This window comes from Heptranchias perlo, chromosome 10, assembly GCF_035084215.1.
Source record: "Heptranchias perlo isolate sHepPer1 chromosome 10, sHepPer1.hap1, whole genome shotgun sequence".
Classification (NCBI taxonomy): domain Eukaryota; kingdom Metazoa; phylum Chordata; class Chondrichthyes; order Hexanchiformes; family Hexanchidae; genus Heptranchias; species Heptranchias perlo.
The window spans coordinates 1,651,054-1,669,843 of NC_090334.1; the positions used below are offsets into that span (position 1 = coordinate 1,651,054).

General features: G+C 46.4%; 1 protein-coding gene across 2 annotated transcripts in view; it reads right to left on the reverse strand.

Moving 5' to 3' along the window:
- mideasb (mitotic deacetylase associated SANT domain protein b) overlaps positions 1-18,790 on the reverse strand; it is a 71,624-nt gene that overhangs the window by 5,447 nt on the left and 47,387 nt on the right. Inside the window, exons 7-12 of one of the 2 annotated variants that reach the window (XM_067991105.1) lie at positions 15,587-15,690; positions 15,379-15,454; positions 11,924-12,012; positions 9,593-9,742; positions 4,286-4,456; positions 2,164-2,342 (exon numbers count right to left, since the gene is read on the reverse strand). In XM_067991105.1, the coding sequence (XP_067847206.1) occupies positions 2,164-2,342; positions 4,286-4,456; positions 9,593-9,742; positions 11,924-12,012; positions 15,379-15,454; positions 15,587-15,690 (769 nt within the window). The remainder of the gene's footprint in view (positions 1-2,163; positions 2,343-4,285; positions 4,457-9,592; positions 9,743-11,923; positions 12,013-15,378; positions 15,455-15,586; positions 15,691-18,790) is intronic. The other variant, XM_067991106.1, reaches the window with a different exon arrangement.

The following is an 18,790-nucleotide window of genomic DNA, read 5'->3' on the forward strand; positions in this document are numbered from 1 at the left end:
GGGAATGGCAGAACAGTGTCAGCATGAATTGAGGGGGGGGGGGGGGGGGAAAAGAGGGAGAGAAAAAAGTTCCATCTTGAATTGAAGGGGGAAGAGAGGGAGAGAAGAATGCCAGTGTTGAACTAAGGGGAGAGAGGGATTAGACTGCCGGCAAAAGAGGAGGGGTAGATTGCTTCCAAGTTAACAATTGTAAAAACAAATTTAAAACAATTCATCTGGTTTAATAACGCAAAATGCCATTACATATTTACAATGGCCTGCAATCTTTCTGCATGAAATGATGGCGAATCCCCACAATTTATGCCACAATATTCCACTATACAAGCAAAGGAGTGTTGCAGTTTAAGTTATGACAATCGAAGGGCTGCACTTTGTGTTACTCAATGTCAAGGACCTAAATTCTGGGTCAATTGGAGCTTTCAAGAATGAGATTGATTGATTTTGGTTGGGTAAGGGTATCAAGGGATATGGAGCAAAGGCAAGAAAATGGGGTTGGAGGTACAGATCAGCCATGATCTAATTGAATGGTGGAACAGGCCTGAGGGGCTGAATGGCCTCATCCTGTTCCTATGTCATAACAAATGTCTGCCGCATGGGGGCACTGTGGCTACAAGTAGAAAAGCTGGAGCATCCACCGGTGATATATTTCTCCAGTATACAATAGGATTTATACAATACCCACTTTAAACAGCACATTTAAAAAAAGTTGTCATTCAGTAAGTCTCAACTCTCTGCAAACCTCAGAACTCATAGAATCATACAACATCAACAACTTGTTATAGCACCTTAAACGTAGTAAAACGTCCAGAGGCGCTTCACAGGAGCTTAATCAAACAAAATTTGACACCGAGCCACATAAAAGAGATATTAGGGCAGGAGACCAAAAGCTTAGTCAAACGGGTAGGTTTTAAGGAGCATCTTAAACGAGGAGAGAGGTGGAGGGGTTTAGGGAGTAAATTCCAGAGCTTGGGGCCCAGGCAGCTGAAGGCACGGCCACCAATGGTGGAGTGAAGAAAAGAGAGAATATAGAGGAGGCCAGAATTGGAGGAGCGCAGAGATCTCGGAGGGTTGTGGGGCTGGAGGAGGTTACAGGGATAGGGAGGCAGCACAGAAGGAGGCCATTCTTTGAAGGGGTGCAGTGTGGGCATACCACCCTAGGGAGGATATTAGAGCCACGGAGCAGGTGCAGCAAAGGTTCGCTAGAGATGACACCAGGAATGAGAGGTCATAGTTATGAAGAAAGGCTTGAAAGATCGGGCCTTTTTTTGCACTAGAATAGCAAAAGTTAACCTGGGAAGGTTAAAAAAAAACTTTCAAAATTATGAAAGATGGGTTCCACTGGTTGGCAAATCGGTAATATTGGGGCACAGACTGCCAGGATCATCACTAGAAGAATAAAGGGGGAAGTTAAGAGGAATTTTTTTTCACACAAGGAACATTTCATGTAAATGGCAGAGACTAGAGCATCAGTTAAAAGGGATTTGGATCAGGATTTGAAATGCTAGAGTATGGGTAAAGGGCAGGGTGAGGGGATTACAGCAGATAGATCCCGTTGAAGGGCTAGTACTGGCGCAGGATCGATGGGCAAGTGGCCTCTTCATCTCCTGCAAATTGCTTGATTCTATTTCCGTTAACAATTCTTTGCATTGGTAATAAATTATAATAATAATCTCTTTTTTTTGAGCAAATGCTCAGAGACTGAAACTGGTGCAAGGAGGTTAAGTTTAGGTTCCCCCCCTCGTTTATGTAAGTCAGACTTGTGCCAGGAGAATGGTAATTGGCCTCAGTACCCCTGGGCAATGTGGGGTAAAAAGAAATCTTGGTCGAAAACCAACGACTGAATAAATCTCGGGCGGACTTCATAGAATCATGCAATTTACAGGAGACCATTTGGCCCATCGATCCTGTGCCAGTGCTAGCTCTTCAACTGCAGCCATCAACCTTCCATTGGCTGGAAGCACGTGTGGACATTTGGGCAAGAACAAGATCAGGTTTGGCCACGATACAACACTGAGTCGAATAGCCCATTGGCATACACCAACTGGTCTCACGTTCGAGGAATGGGCACTTGGGCGAGGCACCAGATAGCGCCTTGCGCCAGCACAACTGACCCCAACGCTAGGCATGAAGGCCTCAGCTTTTGACCCGAAAACCTGCACTTACTTCCCACACTTCTTGCAAGGGAAGATGTTTTCTTGACTCTGCTTGGCATATTTGGCCGAGGCGCCCGACTGCGCCCGCTCGCTCCTGGTAGGCGCCCGTGGCACTGCAGGCTGCCGAGGTCTGTAGCTGCATCGGTACGTGGGGTCGTGACTCCTCCGCAGGTGACCGTCTTGGGCCTGCTTCAAAGAAAAGAGAGAGGGCAGGACAACACTGGTCAGTGAGGTGTAATGCTCTTAGAAATATAAAAAGACTTGCATTGATATAGTGCCTTTCACAACATCTCAAAGCACTTTACAGCCAATTAAGTATTTTTGAAGTGTAGTCTCTGTTGTAATGTAGGAAATGCAGTAGCCAATTTGCACAGCAAGATCCCACAACCAGCAATGTGATAATAATTGGATAATCTGTTTTTAGTAATGTTGATTAAGGGATAAATATTGGCCAGGACACTGGGAGAACTCCCCTGGTCTTCTTCCAATAGCGTCATGGCATCATTTACGTTCACTCGAGAGGGCAGACGGGACCATCTCATCCGAAAGACGGCACATCTGATAGTGCAGCACGCCCTCCGTACTCCACTGGGAGTGTCGGCCTGGATTATGTGCTAAAGTCTCTGGAGTGGGACATGAATCCACAACCTCCTGACTCAGAGGCAGGAGATTATATGTGATGTAGAAAGCTGCACACAAGACCTTGCAGGAGCCAGTTACAGGCCGATGTGAAAGAAAGCTGGATAGGTTAATGGGGGCAATCTCACATTGAGGAAGTGCAGACTCGCACACAGACTGGATAGACAGTTCCTCAGGATAGATATCTGATAGTTAGCTATGCAGTGCTCATAAATTGAACTGTAAGTGATACTACAAACGGCTTTGTGTTTGGCACTGGAATTCTTTCCCATCTCAGACATCCTGTCTCACCGCCAACCCTCAGGTTAGGTATTAGCACAGGCCAGATGCAGAGTGGAGCTCTCCTCTGCTCCCAACAATGTGCCTTAGCTCTAATAGGAACAGGAATAGGCCATTCAGCCCTTCGGGCCTGTTCCGCCATTCATGGCTGATCTTCACCGCGACTCCATTTACCCGTCTTGGTTCCATATCCCTAGATACCCTGACCCAACAAAAATCTATCGATCTCAGTCTTAAAAGCTCCAACTGTCCCCCAGCATCCACAGCTTTTTGAGGGAGAGTGTTCCAGATTTCCACTACCCTGTGTGTGAAAAAGTGCTTCCTGATATCACCCCTGAATGGCCTAGCTCTTATTTTAAGATTATGTCCTCTTGTTCTGGGTTCCCCACCAGAGGAAACAGCTTCTCCGTATCTACACTATTGAATCCTTTTAACAATTTAAACACCTCGATTAGATCAGCCCTTAATCTCCTAAACTCAAGGAAATACAAGCCTAGTTTATGCAACCTGTCCTCATAGTTTAACCCTCTAAGCAGAGTGACTCCTGTGCTTCAGTGGGTAGCAATCTTGCCTGAGTCAGAAGGCTGAGAGTTCAAATCCCACTCTAACTTGAGCACATAACCCAGACTGATACTCCCAGTATTGTACTGAGGGAGTGCTGCACTGTCAGAGGTGCCGTCTATCAGATGAGACATTAGACCGAGGCCCCGTCTGCCCTTTCAGGAAATGTAAAAGATTTTGTGGCCCTATTTCAGAGAGCAAGGGAGTTCTCCCTGGTGTCCTGACCAATATTCCTCCCTCAACCAGCACCTAAAATAGATTATCCAGTCATTATCTCATTGCTGTTTGTGGGATCTTGCTGTTCGCAAATTGACTGATGCATTTCTTACAACATTGACTACACTTCAAAAATACTTCAATGGCTGTAAAGCGCTTTGGGACGTCCTGAGGTGGAGAATACAAGTTCTTTCTCTTTTACTATACCAGTGTGACATTTTCCCTTAGTCCCTGGCCAGCATCCAATCATAGCGCTTTGTAACACAGATCAGCTAATTCCCCAAAATTCAGGGGTTGAACCTCATCTGTAGACCTCAGGGAGCACAGTAACCAATTGAGCAATGGGGGCAATACAAATAAAGCTTCCTTTAAGAAACAAAGCTTAACCACAATTAATAAATGCCCTCTAGTAATGCACTAAAACCAGATTAACTTACAGCTGCTGGGTCCCGTTCTGTCTTTATGACCTTCGCCTGGGTCAGGATCAGCTTCTTGTGATCTGACCTGTACTCCTCCTCCTCTTCCTCCTCATCGTCGTCCTCCTCCTCCTCCAACTCTTTCTTAACTTCTGCCGTGAAAGGCATTCGGGTTTTACGAGGGAGAGAATCCTGCAAAAAAAAAGCAAGTGCAGAGTCTTTCATACTTTCTAATGTTCGAACGCGCGTTTACCAGTTCTTACTCTGCTGAGACGAGACCACCAGTATTCTCTTCAGGTTAGACCTATCCCTTCAAATGGTTCATCCAAAACCCAGCATCGTGCCTTGACTGAGAAGACTAGGGTGATGACAGTCCAGAGGCGGAGGAAAAGGGTTGCCTAAATGATTTTAAAGCTTTTGGTCACTACTGGAACATCGCTCGTCTCCGCCCCTGTCTCAGCTCATCTGCTGCTGAAACCCTCATCCGTGCCTTTGTTACCTCCACACTCGACTATTCCAATATTCTCCTGGTCAACCTCCCATCTTCGACCCTCCATAAACTTGAGCTCATTCAAATCTCTGCTGCCCGTATCCTAACTCGCACCAAGTCCCGTTCACCCATCACCCCTGAGCTCACTGACCTACATTGGCTCCTAGTCTGGGAACGCCTCGATTTTAAAATTCTCATCCTTGTGTTCAAATCCCTCCATGGCCTCGCCCCTCCCTATCTCTGTAACCTCCTCCAGCCCTACAACCCTCAGATCCCTGCGCTCCTCCAATTCTGACCTCTTGCGTATCCTTGATTTAGTTCACCCCACCATTGGTGGCCGTGCCTTCAGCTGCCTAGGCCCCAAGCTCTGGAATTCCCTCCCTAAACCTCTCCGTCTCTCTACTCTCTCTCCTCCTTTAAGACACTCCTTAAAACCCATCTCCTGTCCAAATATCTCCTTATGTGGCTCGGTGTCAATTTTTGTCTGATAAATCGCTCCTGTGAAGGGCCTGGGGATGTTTTACTACGTTAAAGGTGCTATATAAATGCAAGTTGTGTTGGTGCAGAGTGTGAAGGGGCAGGGAGTCTGCGCATCCGTACCGGGATTAAAAACTTCTTGTTTTAAAAAAAATTAGAAACCTGGTTCTGAGGGTCCCCTTGTGCTAAGGTCCTGATCTCCACAAATGCCCTCATCCCAAGAATTAATTTTGAGAAGTACCACAGTTTCGGTGCATCTCCTCCTCCTTGTGGCCACGACCTGGAGGATTCCGGAACATTCTACGGGGATCGTGTATATTTAACGCAGTGAATTACATGCAATTCACCACTTGCTATAGAGGTTTAAAAACTCAGGGCCCAGGTCCTGCTTCTGGAAAGCGATCGCTGTTCCATGCGCAAAGACCCTCCCCTGTTGTTACTGAACAACAGAGGAAAGTGGACCCCTCGGGTTCGGTCAGTGGAAGCCCGGAAGGTAGGGAGAAGCCCCCCACAGAATAGCATCACCCAGAGGATCGCACTAGTTTTCAAAATTAACACTGTTTGTGAGGTCAAAGGGAGAGGGGGTACTGTGGATACAACTTTAGGAGGGTTAGCATTAGCGGAGACGGGTGAGTTAACAGCGGCAGGGAACGGGAAAAGCCTCGAGGAAATTCCCAGCATAAGAGTCAGCCGTGTATGGCGGGACTGGGGTCACGTGCAGGCCCACACAGTGTATGGCGGGACTGGGGTCACGTGCAGGCCCACAGTGTATGGCGGGACTGGGGTCACGTGCAGGCCCACAGTGTATGGCGGGACTGGGGTCACGTGCAGGCCCACACAGTGTATGGCGGGACTGGGGTCACGTGCAGGCCCACACAGTGTATGGACAGCAGGAGCCCTTCCCTGAAGGGCATCGGCGAACCAGTTTGGTCTTTACAACAATCTGGCAGCCCATGACTATTTCCTAACTTTCCGTGGTGAATTCATGGGTCACTAGTCAAGTAACATAACCACCGTGCGAACCCTGTTTGCCCGCTATATGCGATGGCTGGAAGCATTGATAAAATTATTACATAGAATTTACAGCACAGAAACAGGCAATTCGGGCCAACTTCACTGGAGGAGGGCTAATTTCACCGAGTTAAAAAGGGATCTTGCCCTGGTGGATTAGAATCAAAAATTGGTGGCAAAACATTAAACAATGGGAGGCCTTCAAGGAGGAGATGGTTCGGGTGCAGAGTAGTCACAGTCCCACGATGGGGAAAGGAAGGGCAAACAAAGCTAGAGCTCCCTGGATGACTAAAGATATGGAGTTTAAATTGAAACAAAAAAAAAGGAGGCTTATGACAAACGTAAGGTTCATAATACAGTAGAGAACCAAGCTGAATACAGAAAGTACGGAATCTTACAACACCAGGTTATAGTCCAACTGTTTTATTTGAAAATCACAAGCTTTCGGAGGCTTTCTCCTTCGTCAGGTGAGTGAGTGCTCACCTGACGAAGGAGAAAGCCTCCGAAAGCTTGTGATTTTCAAATAAAACAGTTGGACTATAACCTGGTGTTGTAAGATTCCGTACATTTGTCAACCCCAGTCCATCACCGGCATCTCCACATCACAGAAAGTACAGAGGAGATCTAAAAAAGGAAATAAGAGGGGCAAAGAGAGAGTATGAGAATAATTAGTGGCTAACATAAAGGGAACCCAAAAGTCTTTTATAAATATATAAATAATAAAAGAGCAGTCAAAGGAAGGATGGGACTGACTAGGGACAAAAGAGGAGATCATCTTGTGGAGGCAGAGGGCATGGCTGAGGTACTAAATGAATACTTCGCATCGGTCTTAACTAGAGAAGAGGATGCTGCCATTGTAGCAGTGAAGGAGGAGGTAGTAGCGATATTGGATAAAAATAGATGAAAAGGAGGTACTTAAAAGATTGGCAGCACTCAAAGTAGAAAAGTCACCCGGTCCAGATGTGATGCATCCTCGGTTACTGAGGGAAGTAAGGGTGGAAATTGTGGAGGCTCTGGCCACAATTTTCCAATCCTCCTTAGAAATGGGAATGGTGCCAGAGGACTGGAGGATTGCAAATGTCACACCCTTGTTCAAAAAAGGGGAGCGGGATAAACCCGGCAATTACAGGCCAGTCAGCCTAACGTCGGTGGTGGGGAAACTTTTAGAGCCAGTAATCCAGGACAAAATTAATTGGCACTTAGAAAAGTATGGACTAATAAGTGAAAGTCAGCAAGGTTTTGTTAAAGGAAAATCGTGTTTGACTAACTTGATTGAGTTCTTTGATGAAGTAACAGAGAGGGTAATGTGGTTGATGTTGTGTATGGACTTATAAAAGACATTTGATAAAGTACCACATAATAGACTTGTTGGCAAAATGGGATTAAAGGGACAGTGGCAGCATGGATACAAAATTGGCTAAGGGACAGAAAACAGAGAGTTATGGTGAACGGTTGTTTTTCACACTGGAGGGAAAGTATTAGAACCACAGCTCTTTTTGATATATATTAATGACCTGGACTTGGGTATAGAGGGTATAATTTCAAAGTTTGCAGATGACACAAAACTCAAATGTAGTAAACAATGTGGAGGATAGAATGAGGAGGCGCAATATAAATTAAATGGTACAATTTTAAAGGGGGTGCGGGAACAGAGAGACCTGGGGGTGTATGTACACAAATCTTTGAAGGTAGCAGGACAAGTTGAGAAAGCTGTTAAAAAAGCATATGGGATTCTGAGCTTTATTAATAGAAGCATAGAATACAAAAGCAAGGAAGTTGTACTAAACCTTTATAAAACTCTGGTTAGGCCTCAGCTGGAGAATTGTGTTCAGTTCTGGGCACCACACTTTAGGAAGGATGTGAAGATCTTAGAGAGTGCAGAAGAGATTTACTAGAATGGTTCCAGGGATGAGGGACTTTAGTTACATGGAGAGACTGGAGAAGCTGGGATTGTTCTCCTTAGAGCAGAAAAGGAGAAGAGGAGCTTGGATAAAAATGTTCCAACTCATGAAGGGTTTTGATAGAGTAAATAAGGAGAAACTGTTTCCAGTGGCAGAAGGGTCGGTAACCAGAGGACACAGATTTAAGGTGATCGGCAAAAGAGCCAGAGGCAACACGAGGAAACATATTTTTGTTACGCAGCAACTTATAATGCACTGCCTGAAAGGATGGTGGAAGCAGATTCAATAATAACTTTCAAAAGGGAATTGGATAAATACTTGAAGAGAAAAAATTTACAGGGTTATGGGGAAAGAGCAGGGGAATGGGACTAATTGGATAGATCTCTCAAAGAGCCATCACAGGCACGATGGGCCGAATGGTCACCTCCTGTGCTGTCCCTACTATGATACTATGAACTGGTCTATGCCAATGTTTATGCTCCACACGAGCCTCCTCCCTCCCCACTTCATCTAATCCTATCCTTCTATTCCTTTCTCCCTCGTGTTTATCAAGCTTCCCCTTAAATGCATCTATGCTATTTCGCCTCAACTACTCCATGTGGTAGCGAGTTCCACATTCTAACCACTCTCTGGGTAAAGAAGTTTCTCCTGAATTCCCTATTGGATTTATTAGTGACTCTCTTATATTTAAGACCCCTAGTTCTGGTCTCCCCCGCAAGTGGAAACATGTTCTCTACATCCTCGCTATCAAACCCTTTCATTATCTTAAAGATCTCTATCAGGCAACCCTCAGTCTTCTCTTTTCCAGAGAAAAGAGCCCCAGCTTGTTCAATCTTTCCTGATGGGTATAACCTCTTAGTTTTGTTATCGTCCTAGTAAATCTTTTTTGCACCTTCTCCAGTGCTTCTATATCCTTTTTATATTATGGAGACCAGAACTATGCACAGTACTCCAAGTGTGGTCTAATCAAGATTCATAGAATCATAGAAAGTTACGGCACAGAAGGAGGCCATTCGGCCCATCGTATCTGTGCCAGTCGTTAAAGAGCTATCCAGCTTAATCCCATTCTATACAAGTTTAACATAACTTTTCAGCTTTTCAATTCTATCTCTCTAGAAATGAACCCCAGCCCCAGTGCTTGGTTTGCCGATTTTGTGGCCTTATTAACCCGCGTTGCTAAATTTTAGTGATTTGTGTATCTGTACCCACCGATCCCTCTGCTCCTCTACCCCATTTAGACTCTTATTATCCAAGCAATATTTGGCCTCATTCTTCCTACCAAAACACAACACCTCACACTTATCCATATTGAAATTAATTTGCCAATCTATATCCTTTTTATAATAAGGAGACCAGAACCAGTACTCAGTATTTTAAGTCTGGTCTAACCAAGAAAGACTTGCATGGCTGCAGGACATCCCAAAGCGAATGAAGTAAACCGGACCGTACCTTTCTGTCGATTATGACTGGCTCGTCCACAATCTTGGCCTCGCTGGCGGAAGTGTCGCCAAATATCAGCACCCCATTCCTGCCGATCTTGACTTGCTTCTTGTACGTGTAGTAAAACTCGACACACTGGGCCACTGTCTTTGTCTTCACCTGGAAAATGCAAGTCGGCATTACATAGAATCTCTCAGCACAGAAAAGGAGGCCATTCGGCCCATCGTGCCAGTGCCGGCTCTTTGACAGAGCTATCCAATTAGTCCCACTCTTTCCCCATAGCCCTGCAAATTTTTTCCTTTTCAAGTATTTATCCAATTCCCCTTTGAAAGTTATTATTGAATCTCCTTCCACCACCCTTTCAGGCAGTGCATTCCAGATCATAACAACTCACTGCGTTAAAACTGTCTCATCTCCCCTCTAGTTCTTTTGCCAATTATCTTAAATCTATGTCCTCTGGTGACCGACCCTTCTGCCACTGGAAACAGTTTCTCTCCATCTACTCTATCAAAACCCTTCATGATTTTGAACACCTCTATTAAACCTCCCCATAACCTTCTCTGTTCCATGGAGAACAACACCAGCTTCTCCAATCACTCCACATAGAATGGTTACAGCATGGAAGGAGGCCATTCGGTCCATCGAGTCTATGCCGGCTCTATGAAAGAGCAATCCAGCTAGCCCCACTCCCCCGCCCTATCCCCGTAGCCCTGCCATTTTTTTCTGCTTTGAAGTACTTATCCAGTTCCCTTTTGAAGGCCATTATTGAATCTGCCTCCACCACCCCCTCGGGCAGTGCATTCCAGATCCTAACCACTCGCTGCGTAAAAAAGTTTTTCCTCATGTCACCTTTGGTTCTTTTGCCAATCACCTTAAATCTATGTCCTCTGGTCCTTGACCAATGGGAACAGTTTCTCTCTATCTATTCTGTCTAGACCCTTCAAGATTTTGAATACCTCGATCAAATCTCCTCTCAACCTTCTCTGTTCCAAGGAGAACAATCCCAGCTTCTCCAGTCTATCCACAAAACTAAAGTCCCTCATCCCTGGAATCATTCCAGTAAATCTTTTCTGCACCCTCTCTAAGGCCTTCACATCTTTCCTAAAGTGCGTTGCCCAGAACTGGACACAATACTCCAGTTGTGGATGAACCAGTGTTTTCTAAAGGTTCATCATGACTACCTTGCTTTTGTACTCTCTGCCTCTATTTATAAAGCCCAGGATCCCGTATGATTTTTTAACCGCTTTCTCAACCTGCCCTGCCACTTTCAACGATTTGTGCATATATACCCCCAGATCTCTCTATTCCTGTAACTCTGAGTTGTGCCCTCTGGTTTATATTGCCTCTCCTTGTTCTTCCTACTGAAATGTATCACTTCACATTTTTCTGCGTTAAATTTCATCTGCCAAGTGTCCGCCCATTCCACCTGCCTGTCTATGACCTCTTGAAGTCTATCACTATCCTCCTCACTGTTCATTACACTTCCAAGTTTGGCGTCATCTGCAAATTTTTAAATTGTGCCCTGTACACCCAAGTCCAAGTCATTAATATATATCAAGAAAAGCAGTGGTCCTAGTACCGACCCCTGGGGAACACCACTGTACACCTCCCTCCAGTCTGAAAAACAACCATTCACCACTACTCTGTTTCCTGTTACTTAGCCAATTCTGTATCCATGCTGCTACTGCCCCTTTTATTCCATGGGCTTTAATCTTAATGACAAACCTATTATACGGCACTTTATCAAATGCCTTTTGAAAGTCCATATACACCACATCAACTGCACTGCCCTCATCTACCCTCCCTGTTACCTCATCAAAAAACTCAACCAAGTTAAATGAAGTCCCGCATCTATATGCAAAATGTTCTGAGAGCTTTCATTGGAAGAGAACTTGCTGGATTGAGAAATGTTTGAGTGACATCTCCAAGCACGATAGGATCATCTTTTATGTGAACAAGATCTGTCAGAATTGTAAGCTAAGATGCGAGAAAATGCAGTCACATTTACAAGTTTACGCTTGGACAATGAACCAGTAGATCATTCCAGATTGTTCTGTGCAGGCTATGTTTATGGTGTGATTATTTTGCCAATTATCTTAAATCTGTGTCCTCTGGGTACAGACTCTGAGAAAACACTTCTCAGTTTTTGAGCAAAGAATTCCACCTTCTCTTAACCTCCTCTGCTCTAAGGAGAACAATCCCAGCTTCTCCAGTCTCTCCACATAACTGAAGTCCCTCGTCCCTGGTATCATTCTAGTAAATCTCCCCTTAACGTGCCCTGCTCTCCGTGTCTGCAGCATCTCCACATACCCTCTCCACCCTGGCACATTGGCATCTTACCAGCTTCTGAACAAGGAAGAAATCCTTCTTGTGCACTGCCAGCCCCTTGTTGAACATCTTCTTCTCTGCAGACGTCCACTTATCTGACCCTGTAGATCATAAAAGGAGTCAGACATATTGTTATTTGAAAGCCTCTGGCTTTCCATTGGGGCCGCCAGTGGCCTCCCCCCTCCCTATCTCTGTAACCTCCTCCAGCCCTACAACCCTCCGCGATCTCTGCACTCCTCCAATTCTGGTCTCTTGCCCATCCCCTATTTTAATCGCCCCACCATTGGCGGCCGTGCCTTCAGCTGCCGAGGCCCTAAGCTCTGGAATTCCCTCCTTAAACCTCTCCACCTCTCTCTCCTCCTTTAAGAGGCTCCTTAAAACCTACCTCTTTGACCAAGCTTTTGGTCCTGTCTTTATATCTTATGTGGCTCAGTGTTACATTTTGCCTGATTACGCTCCTGTGAAGCGCTTGAGATGTTTTACTATGTTAAAGGCACTATATAAATGCAAGTTGTTATTGTTGTGTGAGGGGAGCACCTCAGGACTACGACAGGCAGTGAACCATCAGAAAAGCCGGACGGTGATTTTTATTCCTGGCTCTGGCCTCTACAGTCCGTCAGTGCTGATGAGAAAATAAAAGACTGACTTGCATTTATATAGCCCTTTCATGACCTCAGGACGTCCCAAAGTGCTTTACAGCCAATTAAGTACTTTTGAAGTGCAGTCAAAGTTGTAATGGAGGAAACGCAGCAGCCAATTTGCACACAAGGTCCCATAAACAGCAATTAAATAAACGACCAGATCATCTGTTTCAGGCGTCACTTGAACTCCCCTGCTCTTCTTTGAAATAGTGGCCATGGAATCTTTTACATCCACCTGAGAGGGCAGACAGGGCCTCGGTTTAGCGTCTCATCTAAAAGACGGCACCTCCGACAATGCAGCACTCCCTCAGTACTGCACTAGGAGTGTCAGCCTGGATTTTATGCTCAAGTCTCTGGAGTGGGACTTGACCCACGATCTTCTGACTCAGAGGCGAGAGTGCTTTTTTTAAATTCATTCGTGGGATGTGGGTGTCGCTGGCAAGGCCAGCATTTATTGCCCATCCCTAATTGCCCTCGAGAAGGTGTTAGGTATGGAGTTCGAGGATTTTGACCCAGCAACGATGAAGGAACGGCGATATATTTCCAAGTCGGGATGGTGTGTGGCTTGGAGGGGAACGTGCAGGTGGTGTTGTTCCCATGTACCTGCTGCTCTTGTCCTTCTAGGTGGTAGAGGTCGCGGGTTTGGGAGGTGCTGTCGAAGAAGCCTTGGCGAGTTGCTGCAGTGCATCCTATGGATGGTACACACTGCAGCCACAGTGCGCCGGTGGTGAAGGGAGAGAATGTTTAGGGTGGTGGATGGGGTGCCAATCAAGTGGGCTGCTTTGTCCTGGATGGTGTCGAGCTTCTTGAGTGTTGTTGGAGCTGCACTCATCCAGGCAAGTGGAGAGTATTCCATCACACTCCTGACTTGTGCCTTGTAGATGGTGGAAAGGCTTTGAGGAGTCAGGAGGTGAGTCACTCGCCGCAGAACACCCAGCTTCTGACCTGCTCTTGTAGCCACAGTATTTATGTGGCTGGTCCATTTAAGTTTCTGGTCAATGGTGACCCCCCAGGATGTTGATGGTGGGGGATTCGGCGATGGTAATGCTGTTGAATGTCAAGGGCAGGTGGTTAGACTCTCTCTTGTTGGAGATGGTCATTGCCTGGCACTTGTCTGGCGCGAATGTTACTTGCTACTTATCAGCCCAAGCCTGGATTTTGTCCAGGTCTTGCTGCATGCAGGCTCGGACTGCTTCATTATCTGAGGGGTTGCTCAACAATAACCTGCTCACACCGATGCTCAGTTTGGGTTCCGTCATGTGCAATCATCAGCAAACATCCCAATTTCTGACCTTATGATGGAGGGAAGGTCATTGATGAAGCAGCTGAAGATGGTTGGGCCTAGGACACTGCCCTGAGGAACTCCTGCAGCAATGTCCTGGGGCTGAGATGATTTGCCTCCAACACCCACTACCATTTTCCTTTGTGCTAGGTATGACTCCAGCCACTGGAGAGTTTTTCCCCTGATTCCCATTGACTTCAACTTTACTAGGGCTCCTTGGTGCCACACTCGGTCAAATGCTGCCTTGATGTCAAGGGCAGTCACTCTCACCTCACCTCTGGAATTCAGCTCTTTTGTCCATGTTTGGACCAAGGCTGTAATGAGGTCTGGAGCCGAGTGGTCCTGGCGGAACCCAAACTGAGCATCGGTGAGCAGGTTATTGGTGAGTAAGTGCCGCTTGATAGCACTGTCGACGACACCTTCCATCACTTTGCTGCTGATTGAGAGTAGACTGATGGGGCGGTAATTGGCCGGATTGGATTTGTCCTGCTTTTTGTGGACAGGACATACCTGGGCAATTTTCCACATTGTCGGGTAGATGCCAGTATTGTAACTATACTGGAACAGTTTGGCAAGAGGAACGGCTAGTTTTGGAGCACAAGTCTTCAGCACTACAGCCGGGATGTTGTCGGGGCCCATAGCCTTTGCTGTATCCAGTGCACTCAGCCGTTTCTTGATATCACGTGGAGTGAATTGAATTGGCTGAAGACTGGCTTCTGTGATGGTGGGGATATCGGGAGGAGGCCGAGATGGATCATCCACTCAGCACTTCTGGCTGAAGATGGTTGCAAACGCTTCAGCCTTGTCTTTTGCACTCACGTGCTGGACTCTGCCATCATTGAGGATGGGGATGCTTACAGAGCCTCCTCCTCCCGTTAGTTGTTTAATTGTCCACCACCATTCACGACTGGATGTGGCAGGACTGCAGAGCTTTGATCTCATCCGTTGGTTGTGGAATCGCTTAGCTCTGTCTATAGCATGTTGCTTCCGCTGTTTAGCATGCATGTAGTCCTGTGTTGCAGCTTCACCAGGTTGGCACCTCATTTTTAGGTACGCCTGGTGCTGCTCCTGGCATGCTCTTCTACACTCCTCATTGAACCAGGGTTGATCCCCTGGCTTGTTGGTAATGGTAGAGTGAGGAATATGCCGGGCCATGAGGTTACAGATTGTGCTGGAATACAATTCTGCTGCTGCTGATGGCCCACAGCCCCTCATGGATGCCCAGTTTTGAGCTGCTAGATCTGTTCTGAATCTACCCCATTTAGCTGACACTCTGTAACTAGTGTCAGGCACCGGAGTGTGAGGAGTGCATCATTGTTAAGGTGCTGAAGCCTCACTCCAACAGTCAGTGACAACACGGTCTGATCCACGGGTAATACTGAGCCTGCACCAAGTACAAAGGATGCCCGATCTTCCATCAGACATAGCCATGGATTCCGCTCTTGCCCGGAGAGCTCCCAGCTGGTTGGGAGTTACTGGACCTAAAAGCAGGAAAGCAAATAAGAGTAGGGAGTCAGAGGATGAGGATAAAGGCTCCCACTTACCTGCGTAGTGGTAATTGACCAGCGCCCTGCTCCTGCCCCGTGGAGTCCTTTTAATAAGCAGCATGTTCAGGGCCATCTGATAGGGACAAGAAATAAACATGGGAGACTGGAACAAACAGGAATACACACACACACACACACACACACACACACAATAAACAAATATATAAAGACCTATAGTCAAATTGAGATACTGAGGATTGCTTACCAATATGTTGCCCTTGGACTCGTGCAGACAGTGTAAGGTGAGTTCCTGGTTAGTGCCTCCTCCTGGTAAAATGCTGGAACAGGCCAGTGTCATCAGGTCCTTCACTGCAGAGCCAAACCAAACAAGAGCATGTGTCAGGTATGGTGCACAGCGACACACCGTCTCTGGGAACCAACGTTTCTCTCCTCTCCTGAAGATGGTGACTGTTTGCTGGGGTGCAGCCGTCAGGCACAGAACACCCAGCAGGTCACCTAGGAGGTAAGTGAGGCTCGACAGTGAATGGCCATAGGTTATTCTACAATGGGGCCATCACAGCCTAGCCCAGTCCTCTCCTTGTTCATACATGAACACTTTCCAGCAGGACATACTGGACAGTGACCAGGAGCAAGGATCCTAGCTGATTGTTGGCTCTCTTCCCCCTAACCCCTGCCCAAGCCTAATGCAACGAGGCCAATTGTAGCCCTCCCCTCTACTGCTGTCTCTCTTGGCGGCATCAAGCTCAGCACAGAGTGGAGATTGAACAACAACAACTAGCATTTATATAGCACCTTTAAAGTAGTAAAATGTCCCAAGGCGCTTCACAGGAGCATTATCTGACAAAAAAATTGACTCCGAGCCACATGAGGAGATATTAGGACAGGTGACCAAAAGCTTGGTCAAAGAGGTAGGTTTTAAACAGCATCTTAAAGGAGGAAAGAGAGGTGGAGAGGTTTAGGGAGGGAATTCCAGAGCATAGGACCCAGGCTGCTGAAGGCACGGCCGCCAATGGTGGAGCAATTAAAATTGGAGATGCGCAAGAGGCCAGAATTGGAGGAGTGCAGAGATCTGGGAGGGTTGCAGGGCTGGAGGAGGTTACAGAGATAGGGAGGGGGGAGGCCATGGAGGGATTTGAAAACAAGGATAAGAATTTTAAAATTGAGGCGTTCCCAGATCGGCAGCCAATGTAGGTCAGCAAGCACAGGGGTGATGGGTGAACAGGACTTGGAGAGAGTTAGGATACGGGCAGTTTTTGTGCCAGTTTAGCCTAGGAAGTGTCTATTGACACCACTGTGTCGGGGGGGGCGTGACTTACAGCAGGATTCACAGCAAACAGTCTATTTAAAAAAAGAGTCTCTACAAACTGCAGCAAACAGAACTCACGATGGAAACGACAGCAAAGTCTCGCGATAAAAGCAGGATTATTTCTCCAGCAACATGCAGTGAGGGGAGGGTAGTTACAGAATACAATTGATTATCGCAGTGAGGGGAGGGTAGTTACAGAATACAATTGATTGTCGCAGTGAGGGGAGGGTAGTTACAGGATACAATTGATTATTGCAGTGAGGGGAGGGTAGTTACAGAATACAATTGATTATTGCAGTGAGGGGAGGGTAGTTACAGAATACAATTGATTGTCGCAGTGAGGGGAGGGTAGTTACAGGATACAATTGATTGTCGCAGTGAGGGGAGGGTAGTTACAGGATACAATTGATTGTCGCAGTGAGGGGAGGGGAGTTACAGAATACAATTGATTGTCGCAGTGAGGGGAGGGTAGTTACAGAATACAATTGATTGTCGCAGTGAGGGGAGGGTAGTTACAGGATACAATTGATTGTCGCAGTGAGGGGAGGGTAGTTACAGGATACAATTGATTGTCGCAGTGAGGGGAGGGTAGTTACAGGATACAATTGATTGTCGCAGTGAGGGGAGGGGAGTTACAGAATACAATTGATTGTCGCAGTGAGGGGAGGGTAGTTACAGGATACAATTGATTGTCGCAGTGAGGGGAGGGTAGTTACAGGATACAATTGATTGTCGCAGTGAGGGGAGGGTAGTTACAGGATACAATTGATTATTGCAGTGAGGGGAGGGTAGTTACAGGATACAATTGATTGTCGCAGTGAGGGGAGGGTAGTTACAGAATACAATTGATTGTCGCAGTGAGGGGAGGGTAGTTACAGAATACAATTGATTGTCGCAGTGAGGGGAGGGTAGTTACAGGATACAATTGATTATTGCAGTGAGGGGAGGGTAGTTACAGGATACAATTGATTATTGCAGTGAGGGGAGGGTAGTTACAGGATACAATTGATTATTGCAGTGAGGGGAGGGTAGTTACAGAATACAATTGATTATTGCAGTGAGGGGAGGGTAGTTACAGAATACAATTGATTATTGCAGTGAGGGGAGGGTAGTTACAGAATACAATTGATTATTGCAGTGAGGGGAGGGTAGTTACAGAATACAATTGATTGTCGCAGTGAGGGGAGGGTAGTTACAGGATACAATTGATTATTGCAGTGAGGGGAGGGTAGTTACAGAATACAATTGATTGTCGCAGTGAGGGGAGGGTAGTTACAGGATACAATTGATTGTCGCAGTGAGGGGAGGGTAGTTACAGGATACAATTGATTGTCGCAGTGAGGGGAGGGTAGTTACAGAATACAATTGATTATTGCAGTGAGGGGAGGGGAGTTACAGGATACAATTGATTATTGCAGTGAGGGGAGGGTAGTTACAGGATACAATTGATTGTCGCAGTGAGGGGAGGGTAGTTACAGAATACAATTGATTGTCGCAGTGAGGGGAGGGTAGTTACAGGATACAATTGATTGTCGCAGTGAGGGGAGGGGAGTTACAGGACACAATTGATTATTGCAGTGAGGGGAGGGTAGTTACAGGATACAATTGATTATTGCAGTGAGGGGAGGGTAGTTACAGGATTCAATTGATTATTGCAGTGAGGGGAGGGTAGTTACAGGATACAATTGATTGTCGCAGTGAGGGGAGGGTAGTTACAGAATACAATTGATTGTCGCAGTGAGGGGAGGGTAGTTACAGGATACAATTGATTATTGCAGTGAGGGGAGGGTAGTTACAGGATACAATTGATTGTCGCAGTGAGGGGAGGGTAGTTACAGGATACAATTGATTATTGCAGTGAGGGGAGGGTAGTTACAGGATTCAATTGATTATTGCAGTGAGGGGAGGGTAGTTACAGGATACAATTGATTGTCGCAGTGAGGGGAGGGTAGTTACAGAATACAATTGATTGTCGCAGTGAGGGGAGGGTAGTTACAGGATACAATTGATTGTCGCAGTGAGGGGAGGGGAGTTACAGGATACAATTGATTGTCGCAGTGAGGGGAGGGGAGTTACAGGATACAATTGATTGTCGCAGTGAGGGGAGGGTAGTTACAGGATACAATTGATTGTCGCAGTGAG